Here is a 16,762-nt window from a genome sequence, read left to right as displayed (position 1 = left end):
ACGAAGTAATTTTTGATGTTATGATATATTATTGACAAATTCATTTAAAACATTTATTATTTATTATATACAGAACAACGTCTGTCGAGTCAGCTAGTTGGAAATAAAAATAATTATGGGTCCCAAATCGAAATAAAAACTATTCTATCTCTCAAGTTGGACTAAACTGTACTCCATGAAGAAATCCCCACTAAAATCCATGCAACAGTTTCGGAGTTCACTGGAAACAAACAATGGATTTATATATATTAGTATAGCTCACCACAAAATAGCTGACTCCAGGTCAAACGCACAATGCCCTAAAGCGAAGCTTACCCATAGAAAACTGATGGTGAGTTCATAATATTATTCATGACACCTTTCTCCGATCCAGCAATAACATTAAATGTCTTCTTTACTGAACTTTGCACAATTATGACAAAAATCGCACTGAGTCAGATAGCCCTGTCTCGTCAAAAACAGATCTTCACCATGATTGTTTCTCCATGATATTGCAAGACATATTACGCCTCGAGAGCGCCTCTCTTACTCTTTTAAGTCTAACGGACCTATAGATCAAGAGCCCGTGAACCCCAGAACTTTGTTATTTTATAAAAGCTGAAAGTTTGTCAGCGAATACTCCCAACACAGGTAAGAACGATGGACCATTATGAAGTGTGGACTACAGTCTATGGCTATGGCTGGTAAACGGAACTAAAGTTGTGTATAATACCGATCTAAATTCATCAAATAATAAAGTCTGGTGTTCTGGTATATATCATCAGCCGGAAGACGTCCACAGCTGGACAAAGGCCTGCCCAAATATTTCCACGACGTTCGGTCCTGCGCTCTCCTCATTCCGTATTCCGGCGATCTTGACCAGATCGTATTACCTTCAGAATATTATTAAAAATCACATCGTTAACATCGTGACAACCGCTTGTCCCAACCCTTAATGTTTATGAAACTATAATTCTACATATATACGTTATAATAAAAAAGCTTAAAAAGTTTACTACTCCGGTTATAATTGGATGATGTTTTCTCTTTAGCCAGACATTTTTGATAGTTCAACTAGCAGGTACATTTGTCAGAGGGTAAATAATGCGACTAAATAAATATATTTTTCCTTGTAAAAACTGTTTGTATTTTTCAATACCAAACGGTAGTTTTATCACCTAACTAGCTGACCCGGCAAACGTTGTTTTGCCATATAAATTATTTTTAGAGTTAGACCGTTTCTTGGACATTGCAACATTAATTTTTTTTTGTCAAATAAAAGAATTTTTCTAAAATAAACGTAGCTTAAGTTACTCCTTATTACATCAGCTACCTGCTTATAAAAATCCCGTCAAAATCAGTTCCGCCATTTCAGAGATTAGCCGAAACAAACAGACAGACAAAAATTGTAAAAAAAAAAAAGTTTTTTTACATACACCAATAATGTTGTAATAAAAGGTTATTTACATATTACAAACAGACATTCCAATTTTATTTATATGTACAGATGTACAGATAAGTATTATTAGCATAATAACAGATCTTGTATAATCGAGGCGAATACTTTTAATATTTTTTCATTACATATTGATGGGATTGCCTAGGTACTGCAGTGCCTCGGGTATGTTTGCTGATTAGAGGGTGCCTGATTTCTATGCTTTGATGAGAATAAGAGTTGCTTCCTTCTGGGATAGACTCCGCAAATCTCAGAACCGCATACTCCAAACGGTTTGTGACGGGATGCCTAGCAATATTTTTTCTTATTGGCTATCTGTGCATAAAAACAAAAATAGTAAATAAATGACGGTGCCATGACCAAGACGCCTGGGAAGAGCTTTATTAACCTTTCCAGATAGATTATAAGTTTTTGTGTATATTTTACCTTTTATCTTTATTTAATGTAATAGAATATCATCTTATTTGTTTCATAATATGTATACTGGGTAATTTTGCCTTTAATAAAAACTTATTATTATTATAACGAAACCCTTTGTCAAAGCATTGTACCAACTTGCACTTAACCGGTTTTTTAATTGCCTGTAAGTATCAAATATTGCAATGTTTGTTAGAATATACTACAGCAAAATAGTGACATTTTTGTGGTATTTAGAGAACAATAGTCCGGTCTAACGGTGAACGACATTCCATGTGAAGTTTACAAACTTGGTCAACAAACATAAGCAGTTACATATTATGTGAGATTGTAGATTTACTCTACACTTATCTGAATACATAACCCAACTGAGACTCGCGTTGGTCTGTGATTCACATTACAAGGTTCAACTCAACTTAAGAAGATATCTAGGGCTCCTTAACTGTCAGAGTAGAAAAAAATCAAAGTAATCTACATTAAATTCTGAACGGCACTACAATTGCGCTCGTCGCCTTATGACATAAGATGTTAAGTCTCATTTGCCCAGTAATTTCACCAGCTACGGCATCCGAAGAGGGAAACAGTAATGCTTACACATTACTGCATCACGGCAGAAAAAGGTGCCGTTGTGCTTCAACATTTCCGCCTTGTTCTAAAAATATTACGAGAAGGTACCTAATATCGATCGACACATCGTAAATATTCGGAAGCAGTGGCAGCAGCAAGCAGTTTTTGGTTATCTTGTCGTAAAGAATACACAAAATGTTGGTTATGTGGGACTCAGGTAAAACCAAAGTGCCTACCCACTAAACACCATATTTGGGCAAGTGCCATCTAAGCCTTCGTCGAAGTCCACCTTTTCTTGGGGAGAGAGAGGCGCAAGCGGCACTCCCTATGGAGTATCCCCTGGGATGCCCTAATAAAACCTTTTTTAGTTTTAAAAATGTGTATTTTGCCTAATTAAACGACCTTGGGTTTAATAGTATAAGGTGGGTCACAAGAGGCAGTATGAAAATTACCGGGCCATGGCAGAACAATGTATGGGAAACACTGATCTACACTGTAAATAACTTATAAGATTAGCGCTTTATTAATCAACATTTAAGCCAAATTTTAAAGGTCTCGGGAGTGTTATGACAGCAGACAGACACTGAAGGAACTGAAGAGGACTTATTTTCTATGATTGCCAAAGCTAGAGTAACACTGTACAGTATCTACCGCATTTATCACGGGAAGTGTTCCGAAGAGCTGTTTCGCCCGATCCTGCCGTCGAATTCCACCTTCGACAACGACACGCTACAAATTAGGATATCATCCCCACCATCTGGATGTTTGGCGATCCTCCACAGTGTGGTTCTCAAGGAGCTTTCTTCCACGTACTACAAAGCTGTGGAATGAGCTTCCTTGCGCCGTGTTTCCGGGACTATACGACATGGGTACCTTAAAAAAAGTGTGTAACTACACCTTCCTTAAAGGCCGGCAACGCTCGTGTGATTCCTCTGGTGTTACATTAGAATGTGGGTGGCGGTGATCACTTAACACCAGGTGAGCCGCACGCTCATTTGCCCACCTATTGCTTTAAAACAAAAATATTCGCCAACTCCACGAGTTAAACACCTGAACAATATTAATAGCAAAGTATACATTGGAATGTTAAAATTCTTTTGCTCTAAGGTATATTTAAATACTGGCTGTCTTATTCGTAATAACTTCATTCGCATAGAAGCATTACTTAGCTAGGTATCTAACAGTTTGGCCATTATCTGTCAATTTAAAGTAATCGTTGTCAAAAAAGGGTCAAAACTTGACAATAGCTTATTTATGTTAATGATGAGAATGGTATTATGTATGTTGAATAAGATACTGAAAAACTAGTTTGATTTATTTATTCAAAAAGGCTTACCAACTTAATACAATTTATTAACTTATGCACTGAGAATTAAACAAGTGTCATAAAATATTTTAAATGTACTTAAATTATAGGTAGGCACAACATTACTATACGAAATACATGTGATATTTTAAAATCTAAAATCTATAAATTTTGGTGAGCAATATAAATTTGTTTTTTAAAATTAAGATTTTTTTTAAAGAAGATATGAATGTTTTCATGTATATTAAAAATACTAGTATATAATTGTAACATTAGCTGTAGAGGAGAGTTTAAGCCATAATTACTGTGGTGGAATTTAATGTGCATTGTGGAAAAAGTACTAAGCCGACAATTGAAAGCAGGCACATGCAAACCGATTTGTGATAAAAGCAAAGAACAATCCATTTTGGTGAGCTTGTGTCCATAGCTTGCGATCAGTAGGTATTTTTGTGATATTATTGATTTCAAACATATTATTTGGTGTGAGATATGGATTCCTTTCAAGTTATAAAAGCTAACACCATGGTTCTGAGAGGTGCGTCTAGCTGCCAAAGTCTTAGAGAATATAAATTCCCGAGAATTCCCAAAATCGACAACGATACATTCGGAACGATACGATAATACTCCGAATATATCGCAACTATCCTACTCTAACAAATGTTCGAATTCCTTATCGTTTATCGTTACCATAGACTAATATTTTGATTTTTTTACGATGTTAGTGTGAATGAAATATGTTCAAACCTAAACATTATCTGTGCTATAATTATTTCAATAATATTTATTTAGTATGTATATTGTATGGAAAATATATCTATACAACTTGAAACGATGATAGCATCGACAGCCTAGAAGGTGTCGTTGAGATTATCGTAAAAGTGACGTTTGATTATTTGGGAAATTCGAATATTCGTCTCTGACATTTTCAACTACGAGTAGGGTTACGACCGATAATGTCGAATAATGTTTCGTTCGTTCAATCATCGTTACGACATTAATTACGATGTAACTAAGAGTAGAATTCGACACGACTAATGCCACGATTGATCGAATATCGATTATAGGAGTAGGCCCTCAGACGTACCACAGTACCTACAATGTGCATTCAAATTCAAATCCAATTATTTTTATTCAAACTAGGATGTGACATCACTTATTGAAAGTCAAAAACTACCACCCATTCCAAAACGAATGACTCAGACCTGAGAAGAATGGGCGCAACAAACTCAGTGGGCTTTTTTTTTTCATCGAAAAAATTTGTTTACAAAGTAATAATTAAACTTATTATTTAATAGCCTGAGAGCGGTCACTCCATTCCCAATCTGTGGTATCATTAAGAAAGTCATTTATTTTACAGTAACCTTTACCACACAAACGTCTCTTAACAATCTTTTTGAATAACGTAATACTTTTGTTTTGAACATTTTTGGGATCTTGTTGTTAAAGCATAAATCGCCCCAAAAAAGACTTACTAACTCGACTGAGCCGAATAGTAGGCATTATAAGTTTATGTCTATTCCTGGTGTTAACATTATGGTTATGACAGTTTCTACCAAATTCACTTGTGTGCCTATGAACATACATTACATTATCAAGAATATATTGAGAGGCAACAGTCAAGATGTTATTTCTTTAAATATTGCTCTCAATGATTCTTTAGGACTATTTAATAGCCCTCTTCTGGAGCACAAATATTGTATTACTATCGGCAGCGTTGCCCCATAGCAATATACCACAGGACATAATACTATTTTTTTTTATGGAATAGGAGGACAAACGAGCGTACGGGTCACCTGGTGTTAAGTGATCACCGCCGCCCACACTCTCTTGCAACACCAGAGGAATCACAAGAGCGTTGCCGGCCTGTAAGGAAGGTGTACGCGCTTTTTTAGAAGGTACCCATGTCGTATCGTCCCAGAAACACCGCATAAGGAAGCTCATTCACAGCTCTTCGGAACACTCCCCGTGACAAATGCGATAGAAGACACACAATGAAGCGACGTCTCTACGCAACGCCAAGTGATCCAGCCGTTCACAGAGCACTGAGTCCCCGACAATTCGAGCTGCTCTACGTTGCACGTGGTCAAATGGATCGAGCAGATAGTGGGGTGCGCCAGACCAGAGATGACAGCAATACTCCATGTGTGGCCGGACCTGCGCTTTGTAGAGCGCTAGAATGTGGGCCGGCTTAAAGTATTGCCGTGCTCTATTGATGACGCCCAGCTTCTTCGAAGCCAATTAGGCTTTGCCCTCCAGATGGCCACGGAATTGGCAATCGCTCGAGATTTCGAGACCCAGTATTCCGATACTAGGCGAGGCTTTAAGAGAAGTGTTCTCGAAGAGCGGTGGTACGACAAATGGTGGTTTTTTAGTGGTAAACGCACAAACTTGAGTCTTCTGGGGGTTAAATTGGACAAGGTTCAATTTACCCCATTCCGCGATCTTCTCGAGAGGGGACTCGATAGAAGACACAAGTTTCTCCCGGCACTGGTCGACGATTTCCCGAGAGAGACCTGCATGGCCTGTGTATACGGCATCACCAGTGCTATCATCTGCATAGCAATGTATGTTGGAGGTGTCCAACATATCATTGATATGCAGAAGAAACAGCGTCGGAGATAGCACACAACCTTGGGGCACTCCAGCATTCACGGGCTTCTGGTTCGAGCAATATCCGTCGACAACGACCTGTATGCTACGCCCAGTGAGGAAGCTGGAGGTCCACTTGCACAAGCTCTCGGGAAGCCCAAATGATGGAAGTTTTGAGAGGAACGCCTTGTGCCATACACGATCAAAGGCCTTCGCTTTATCCAGGCTAACTGCCAGGCCTTACCCCTTGCTTTCAATAGCCGCCGCCCATCTATGTGTTAGGTATACCAGAAGATCACCTGCCAACCGACCATGGCGAAAGCCGTACTGTCGGTCGTTCATCAACTGATGACCCTCTAGGTATACCAAGAGCTGGCGGTTGATTATGCTGTCTGTTGAGTAGGGAGGTAACAGCAATAGGTCTGTAGTTTGCTGGATCCGAACTGTCTCCTTTTTTTGGATCGGATGGACAAGGGCTGACTTCCATGAGTCAAGGACTACGCCTTTTGAGTGCCAGAATGAACGCGTTAGCACCGGCGTCAACTCAGGGGCACACGTTCTAAGCACGATTGGAGAAATGCCATCCGGCCCGCTCGCCTTCCTGCTGTCCTCACCAAACAGAGCTCACCTAACAGTTTTCTGTCTGAACTGTACTTCAGGCATAGAGCTCTGACACACATACTATGGAAATAACTAAATTATACTAGTCGCGCCGTATCTATGTCAGTTAAGTGTCTAATATTTTTAACCGCGTATGCTGCAGAACTAAGTCTGTTCGCCAATCCTTCAATATGGGGGCCCCATTGTAATTTGTAATTCAAGCTCGTCTCAAATAAATTTTATTTAAAGTATCGATTTTTGATTCATAGTCACCTATTTTCAGTAAATTAGTCGTCATCAAAATAAACTTATGTTTAAAAATAGTGACAATGAGAATGTTGCCATAAAATAAATGTGATTACTGATTTTACACAATGTTTTAAATCATGTTTATTCATGTTTTTCAATTTTATTAAAATAATAGACGGCAAGTATTTATTTACAACGGTATTTTTAATGGATTAAAGAAATTAAAACGGTATTATTATATTTTTTCCTATGACTGATAATAAAACATGGGGCATGATAACATTGTGTTATAAAATAATAATCAAAATTATTTTATTTCAAGTCTCCATACATAGTTTAAATAATAAAAATAAGAGTGCCGACTAGTGACGTCCCGAAAGAGACGAACATTTAAAAACGTTATTCAAAAGCACGGTATAAATCAATACGTGTTGTACAGTTTCGGTTTTCGTATGCGAAAACGAGTAGTTATTAAACTATAATTAACCTTACAGTACCTATCTAATAACGACATTAATATTAACAAATGGCAGAAAATAAAATATATATTATATATTTTGTTATCTTTGATTTAGCATTAGCATTTGCATCGCTATCTACAGCTGCAATAGCTGTCTATTCCTATATTTACAAACTAAATGAAAACTCCTAAAAAAGCACTAACTATGTACACAAACTATAATAACATCATCCAAATAAACAAAAATATTCATAAAAAATGTTCACAAAATGAAAACTACTGTAACTAACTATGTCAATTTTTTATAGTACCAAATGGCAAACATTCTGCATCGATCTAAAGAAGAATCACGAAAATCCTAAATCTCAGCGTAATTGGTATACATACATAAAAAAATACCAATCGAATGGAGAACCTCCTCCGTTTCGAAGTCGGTTAAAAATAAAACTATTTTCTTGTTTCAGGAATATCTGAAGGCGAAGTTGCTGCTTCTACATCTCAAAAAATGTGTACGTTCAGAATGAATTCAAGAAAAGAAATTTAATCTAGATGATTTTGATCTGTGTGCAGTTCGAAATAAAAAACATGAATTATATAGCATCAGGAAGGAGGTAACGACTTTGGGGAAACCTGGAAAGCAGAGTTAATAATAAATGGCCAACAAATATTAAATGAAAGGCCTGACATTCTAGCCTGGAGATACAGGTACGGAGGTATTTTGAAACAAAGTTGCTATACAGTTAATAAATGCTGGTAAATAGAAAATGAAGAAAGTGTCATAGGAAACGATTTTATTGCTCAGGATAATTGTTGATGCGGGTGGAGAAATGGGACTTATACCATATGCTTTAAGTATTATTATATAAATCCCAGTCAAAAACGGATGATTGCCATGATGAAGTGAAGAAAACAAATTTCTTGAAATGGCTACAGGAAAACTAATTCCTAACTTGCCCATTAACAGCTTAGTAGTTATGGATAATGCCCCTTATCACACGGTAAAGTTAAACAAAGCACCGATATTCAGCTCTACCAAAGCAGAAATGCAAAACTGGATGAAAAAAAAATTGTTACCTTAACTGAAGGAGCTTTTCAATCTATCACTGCAGAAGACCGGCAAAAACAACTCGAACGCAAATGTCGCTTTTGAAAGCAAGTTTTGTGAAAGAGATGAATGGATGGACACTGAAATGAACAGATTTATAATAGAGTTAAATGCTGAGTCCTAACATACAGAATCTGAATCAGTTACAATGATTCATCTGATTGTAATTACTCATCATCGGCAATCCGTACATGGGTCATGCTTATTCATAATAAATTTATCAATTTACAATATTTAAATTGTTGTTTATTTTAGTTATATTTAATATTTTTATATATTTCGCTGATGTATTTATAGTTTCTGTAAATTAACCATAACATAAATTAAAATTTGGTAATTACATTTTAGTACAATTGAACTGATTCCATAAAGATAAATTTATAAAACGTTAAAAAAATATTTTATTACAAACATTACGTTCAAATATATTATTAACTTGTAAGAAAAAAATTATTAGCAATACCATACAATTTCACTCGTTCATGGGAGTCATAGAACACAGACGTGGGAACTTCCCTTTTATACGTGTGTTGTAAAGGTAAAAATCAATTATCTGTGAACGCTTACGGCTGAACGCACTGTAATAGTGCTCTGTGCCCTGTGGCTGTCACAGCTCACAGGTCACTGTCATTTGGCATTCCAAGCAGAATCCGTCGTTTAAATTTTGAAATTCGAATTTTAAAATTTGATAGTACTGGAACAAAGTTTTTGTGAGTTGGATTCGTCACTTCGAGGTTTTTTCGTATATAATCAGCAAATTAAGGTGATTCTTTAAATTATTATCCATATTCTGTTGTGTTTTACTTTGTAGCTAAGCAAAATTGCAAGTTGCTGTTTTGAGACGATAAATTCCATATTAACTCTTTGAAAGATATAATTCTACTTATTTAGTGGAATATTTCTATTTAAATGACATAATATTTTTAAATAATGGCTCCCTAACATTTTCATATCTAATGCTGGCATAAAAATATGACACGTTTTCGAACTGCTTCAATACTCAACCTAAGTAAAATTTTAGTGTGACCGCAAAAATGTATTCTCATATGAAATCTTTTTTCAGGGCGATATAACATTGAGACTCAAACAAAAAAATAATATTACATATCAAAAAGCAACTTGACAAGTGCTAACTTGTGCATTTGTCATGACAAATAGGATGTAATAATATAATTTTTGTGCTCACAATCTGAAGAACACTTCCTTATAGCTTAAATACAATAAACTTGAAAAAATGACATCTAAAGAATCCAGTAAAGGAACTTATGATACTGTACAAGTAGCATTGCGCATAAGACCATTGATGCAACATGAGATAGACAGAGGCTGTGAAGAATGTATTGAAGTGGTGAATGGAGGACCCCAAGTTCAAATAAGAGATCTGGCATTCACATATAACTTCGTTTTTCCTCAACATATTAGCCAGCAGGAATTCTACGACACAGCTGTTAAAGGATTGATTGAGAAGTTGTTTCAAGGTTTGTCATTATCTTTTTAGAATATCAAGCAGTTCAATTTAAATATTGTAGTATTAGTACATGTAGTTTTCTGTACATTGATTCTCTTGATCTCTCTATCAACAGTATACAAAGTTGTAAGCCTTACCCCCATAAAGTCCAGCCTCCAAGCAGAAAAAATTTCATATGTTTAGTACCTGTCTCTATCACTTCTGTGTAAATATAATATGTCTTGCTCGCTTTAAAAGATTTACAATCCGTGAGGACTGCAGCCGTGAGGATTGCATCTTTGCGAGTAAGACACATTTATATTTAAATGGGAGTGACAGGGTGATAACAGGTTAACGTAAAAAATTCTTCCTGCTAAGAGCCCGGACTTTTCAAATCATGATGGCAAAGAAAAGCAATATGAATATAACTCATCTCGCTTCGCTATTGCCCCACAACTTTTTTTTCACTGTTTTTAATATTATGTAGCCCTTGCTTTATACATCAGCATACTTCTTTATAATATGTACATGTGCAATATCTACCTATTGTTGTTTTTCGTGTGCTCATTTGAATAAAGTCAAAGTCAAACTTTATTTAGGCCTAAACCAAGAAAAAAAGCTGCCGCAATCAATGCCATTCTGTGAGCATGACAGACCGTGTTAAAGCATACCTGCGCCGAATATTTCCGATATTTTTATTTTGTTATTGAATGAATAAGTATCTAAGATTATTTATGTTTTCTTTTAGGCTACAATGTGACAATCCTAGCATATGGACAAACAGGTTCAGGCAAGACATTCACAATGGGAACCAATTATTCTGGCTCCAATGGGGATTGTACAAAATTAGGTATGTATCTATATACCGCTGTTGCAAGAGAGTTGGTAAAGAATCTCTTTAAAGACATATATGTCCAAGAAAAACTTGTGTATACAAGTTTTAATGGCTCTCTGCGGTCTGAGACATCTTTTTATGCCTCTGTTTAAAATTCGGACAGAAGATAAAAAACATCTACTCTGTTATTAAAAATGTTTCAGCGTTAAGTTCTCACCAACTATATCTTCGGTATGTCCATAATCCCTTGCTATGTACACCTGTTCATTTTTTTAAGAAGAAAGTATTCCTTCTTCAACAATTCATTTACCGTGCAAGCTGTTAACCTATGGAATTCTCTTCCCACTGAAATCAGAAAGGCTCAAACTCTCCAATCTTTCAAAACAATGCTCCGTAATTATTATGTATTACTGTGACAAATTAATTACTAGTTCTTTTCTTGGAATTATTTACTGTATGTTTAAATTATATGCATATTGAAAACACCACCTTAGGTTATCTTTTCAACTAAAACCACTCCATTACAGGTTGCCTGTTAGAAATAGCTCTTAAGCGATAAGGCCGCCTATTGCTTTTTGTGTCTTGATTTTTGTTAAATTTAATTATTTTGCGGTGTGCAATAAAGATATATTTTCATTTCATTTCAAACATGTTTTTTTTATAATATAGCTAAGTATATAAATCAAGTGATAAAGGTTTTCATTTGTGCCTTTTTGTTCATAATGGATAAATTACTGGATAGATTTCAATTAAGTCTTCTAAGTGTTATTCCTTACACACTTGGCTCTTATCAAAAGATTTATCGTGATATCTTTATTTATATAAAGTTATTAAAGTTTTAAGAAATAATGATTTTGGTATGCACTAATGGCCGTTCCCAATATACTATCTATAGATAGAGATAAATGATTACCTTCTACTGTCAGTATTTCGCTGTCAATAATCTGAAGCTGTTCCAATATACCCGATAAGTCATTCTTATCGCCTTATATTGGGAAGCGTGAATTGAAATTTCCATAGAAGCATCTATCACTGGTAAGCTAAACGTCATCCCATTGACAGACAGCGTGCACAGATAAGGTGAGTTACCGTCGATAAGTTTGTTGGGACAGAAAAGCCAACGATAGTTACGATTTTTATCTCAAGTAAGAGATAGACTGAATATTAGGAACAGCCGTCAGTTATGTGTGTATGCCGACAAAGTCGCCGTTATCAGCTAGTAATACTTACTAACGTATTTGTTAACCTTTCCGTTCCGGGAAAACGATCGCGCGGTATGGCTCAGATCGGCTCGATTTCGGAACACGCGCAGCGTTCTGTCAATGCGTATCATTTTACGTGCAGCAATTATTTAAAATTACTTATGATGATTTGAGTGAATGTATCAGAAAGCTATTGAAACAAGCTATAAGACCTGCAAAATAAACCATCTTATAATAAAAATAAGGGTCAGAATTTGGTGAGGGATTAGGGTGCCATACTTTTTGGTGTATCTGAAAAATCTAGTGCCCTGGGGCACTGCCAATTTGGGAAGGTTAAATAAGTTTGTTGTTGAGTTAAAAATTAATTTAATTTTTTCAGGCGTTATCCCACAAGCCGTAGCAGACATATTCGATTACATAGAAGCCAATGAAGATAAATTTATATTTAAAGTGTCTGTGTCATTTATGGAGCTGTATCAAGAGCAGTGCTATGACCTGCTGTCCGGGAAAGAGAGGAATCACAGTACAATTGAGATAAGAGAAGATGTTAATAGAGGGGTCATATTGCCAGGTATTATAACCAATAGTTAATATATTTCTGCACCTATTTCTGCAGTGAAGAAGTAATGTATAAGCATTATTGTGTTTTGGTCTGAAGGGTGCTGTGGCTAGTGAAATTATTGAGACTTAACATATGTATCAAATTGTTTTTTTTTTCTAAAATTTTTGCAGTTTTGTACATTATGATATAAGACAGTATTATAAGTGAGCTGTTGGGAGCTGTATATAGAACCTGACCATGTTATGTTGCACACTTTGTTTGATGCCACCATGTGAACACAACTTTTATGCAGACATTCTTTGTGAAGGCTGCTATAGTACCATTCCAGTTTAACATTGATAAGTTGAAATACATGGCTCAATATTCAATTAAACTCGATTTTTAATGTGACAGTGATATCTGAGCTTGTATTCCAAGCCAAAAAAAATTATTTATTTATTAGAAAGACCAACAGCTATTAGCTACCTTATATGTTAATTTACATAACTGTGAGCCAATTATAGGTCTCCGCCAATAGTTACAGAATAATTAAATTCAACAATACTAATAAACACTAAAGTAAACTAATAAAATACAATGCACAATTTAAATCAATTAAATAATTAAAACAGTTAATACACAAGTAAAGATTCAGTGTCATTACAGTACTACTTTTAACTACTATCTTAATACTTATTAAAGAAACGCCGGCTTAGCATGCTCCTTGCTGACATAAAGTTAGTCTGAAAAAGATCGATTTTATTTATTAAAATTATTACTTGCTCGCCAAAGGAATGTATTTTGTCTGTAGTTGGTACTAGTATGAGGAGGATATAAAAGTGGGTTGAACCTAAGCGGCCTAGATGGGATTCTGAATCTAATTGAGGTTAAAAGTTCGGGGCAGTCAATAAAACCAGAGGCTATCTTCATGAGAAATATTAAATCGGCGATTTCGCGTCTTTTTCAGGAAAATATGTGATTCACCAATTTGTGTAAAGTGTACAAGACAAATTAATTTTCAGGCATAACAGAAGTGTCCGTTACATCGACTGCGGAAACAATGCTGGCACTTGAGAAAGGATCATCAGGCCGTGTGACTGGTGCCACGGCTATGAACCAAGCGTCAAGCAGAAGCCATGCCATCTTCACTATAATAATATTGAAGGAAAGCCGAACGGATAAGTAAGTGGTTTTGAATTTTTAGCAACACTGAAGATGTTGAAGGTATTACATTATACATATATTATTATTTATATATACATGGGCGGAATACGCAAAAGTGGATGTTAGTATTAGTAGTACCAGCCATTGGCCATTAATTTCTTGTGTGCTAAACTAATAACAGAGTACTAAACGCATATCATACAGCATACTGGAGGTTAAACCAAACATCTATTTGATGTGTACACAGGTACGCGTCAATGATACACGACAGTCGGATTCAAACTGGTTTATTGGAACCTTCCTTAAGCTACCTTACACAGATGCAACACTTTTCCCCTCATATATTATAATATGTAACCTTTACTTAAATGCTAATTTTATTTTTTCTTTGGCATTTAAAGCAGCTTTCCGGGGTGTGGAAATATTTACATATTTAGCAAGCGCGATCGGCGGTGGTGTAGACTGTATTTTCCTTTGCGGAGATGTGACCTTTAATGCATCACCACTCTCCTCCCCTACGCCATCGTAAAAGTCACCCTCACTGTCATAGACAATTTCATGGGTGTCACTCACAGGATCCGATTGTCGGTTGCTTGCCGCCACATCCACGGCGCTACGGAGAGTGTCGTGATTTTCTTGCCGGCATGCCAATGACTTGGTCTACGTGTCGTTTATGTGTGCGACCGTCCTGCGCTCTCACGATATACGTTACTGGACCGATGCGGTCGGTGACCACGCCCTCCGCCCACTTGTCCGCGGACTTAGTGTAGTCACGGAACATAACAGAGTCTCCAACCTCGGCCACACGGAGCCGGGCACCGCCGGGGCGCAGCTCTCGGTGCAGCTGCTTGCTGGCAGCAGGTCGACCCAGTCTACGACCCAGGAGTGCCACGGCTGGCTCCACTTTGGTCGTGCTCTGCTCCGTGTTCCTGTATGTAAATAAAAATCTACACAAAGCCGTGTTGGGATCCTCATTTTCTGTACAGGCCTTTTTTAATGCCATTTTAATCGAGCGCACTGCGTTCTCCGCCGCTCCGTTGGTGGCGGGGTGATACGGCGGTATCAACGTGTGTTTAATACCGTTACACTGAAGGTACCGAGCGAATTCTCTTGACGAAAAAGGTGGTCCGTTGTCACTCACGATTCTCTTGGGTAAACCAAAACGCGCAAATAAGCGCCTCAATGCAAGTATTACAACCGCCGCGGAAGTCGAGCTGACTCTTTCAACTTCAATCCATTTTGAATGTGCATCTATAACTACCAAGTAATAACTATTATTAAATGGACCAAGGAAATCCAGGTGTAAGCGCGACCAAGGTTCGCTGGGCCACGGACATGAGTGTAGCGGGGCGGTGGGGGGCACAGCCCATAGCTGCCTGCACGCCACACACTCGCGCGACACTTGCTCGATGTCGTCGTCGATGTTCTCCCACCAAACATAATCCGGGCTATTTGTTTCATTTTGACTATGCCAGGATGACCATCATGAATTTCTTTTAAAATCATTTCCCGCAAAGACATAGGAATAATAACTCTATAGCCCCATGTTAAGCAACCTTGATCGAAGTGTATGGTTTCCATTCTGTTGAAATAAGGTTTTTCTACCTCGCGTGTACAATTTACCGGGCACCCATACGATGCGTAACCAAAAATTTTGCTCAACAAAGAGTCCTTTGCAGTCTCAGTTTTAATTACTTCAAAACTGACTGGTTAGCCTTCCTGAACATAATTTAAATAACTATACTCAGAGTCCTCACATGTAGATTGACGATTTGTCAATGCTAAAGGAAGACGGGAAAGAGCATCAGCAAAGCAGTTATTTTTAAAATTAACGAATTCAATTTCATAGTCGTATGCGGCCAGGTTAACGGCATATCGTTGCAATCGACTGGCAGCTGTCACAGGAATTCCCTTGTTTTTACCAAAAATGTAACTCAGAGGACGGTGATCGCTACGAAGTGTGAAATGTCTACCATAAATATAATGATGGTGTTTTGAAACTCCAAAAACAATAGCTAGAGCTTCTTTATCCAACTGCGAGTAATTTACTCAGGCCGCGTTCAAGGTATGTGACGCGCAACACACCGGCCGCTCGCAACAGTCGGCGTACCGCTGAGTCAGTACTGCCCCCACGCCGTACGCGCTGCTATCCACTGATAAAATTAATGGAAGGCTCGGATCATAGTGTGCTAACAACACCAGAGAACTGCTTAACACCTTTTTTATCTTATTAAAAGCTCTGTCATATTCGACAGACCATTCCCATTTTACATTTTTCTTAAGTAGATTATACATAGGTTTTAAAATATCACTCATGTTAGAACAAAACTTTGAATAAAAATTCACAAGCCCCATGAAACTTTTCAATTGTGTAATATTATCAGGTCTGGGCGCTGCCACAATGGCTGCATTTTTTTTTGATTCTGTGTGCAAACCTTGCTTATCAATTTTGTAACCGAGGTAGGTGACAGAATCTTTAAAAAAACTAACATTTTTCAAAATTTATTCTTAACCCGTTTTCTTTTAACCTTTGTAGCACCGCCCTTAAATTGCTTAAATAACTTGCCCTATCCTTCCCCGTAACACAGATATCGTCAGCAAATACCGCAGTAGAAGGAAGGCCGCAGAAGACCTCTTCCATAATTTTTTGAAAATTTTCGGAAATGCATTCGATTCCGAATGATACACGTCTATACAGAAAAGTGCCCAAATGTGTAGTAATGGCGGTCATGGGTTGTGAATCTTTGTGTAATATACATTGTTGGAAAGCATTCGATAAATCTAATTTAGTATACTGATCACCCCCTCCCAGGGTTGCAAACAGGTCGTCGATACGCGGCAGCGG

General features: G+C 37.1%; 1 protein-coding gene across 4 annotated transcripts in view; it reads left to right on the top strand.

Annotated features, from left to right (window-relative positions):
- Positions 1-9,357: 9,357 nt before the first annotated feature.
- LOC126966222 (chromosome-associated kinesin KIF4) overlaps positions 9,358-16,762 on the top strand; it is a 44,444-nt gene continuing 37,039 nt past the window's right edge. For all 4 annotated transcript variants that reach the window (XR_007729700.1, XM_050810168.1, XM_050810167.1 and 1 more), the window contains exons 1-5: positions 9,358-9,491; positions 9,792-10,206; positions 10,924-11,025; positions 12,592-12,783; positions 13,776-13,935. Coding sequence is in view for 3 of the 4 variants with exons in the window: in XM_050810168.1 (XP_050666125.1) it covers positions 9,963-10,206; positions 10,924-11,025; positions 12,592-12,783; positions 13,776-13,935 (698 nt within the window). In the remaining variant the exon portion in view is untranslated. The remainder of the gene's footprint in view (positions 9,492-9,791; positions 10,207-10,923; positions 11,026-12,591; positions 12,784-13,775; positions 13,936-16,762) is intronic.

This window comes from Leptidea sinapis, chromosome 9 (genome assembly GCF_905404315.1).
Source record: "Leptidea sinapis chromosome 9, ilLepSina1.1, whole genome shotgun sequence".
Taxonomy (NCBI): domain Eukaryota; kingdom Metazoa; phylum Arthropoda; class Insecta; order Lepidoptera; family Pieridae; genus Leptidea; species Leptidea sinapis.
This window is presented reverse-complemented; position numbering and strand designations above follow the sequence as displayed.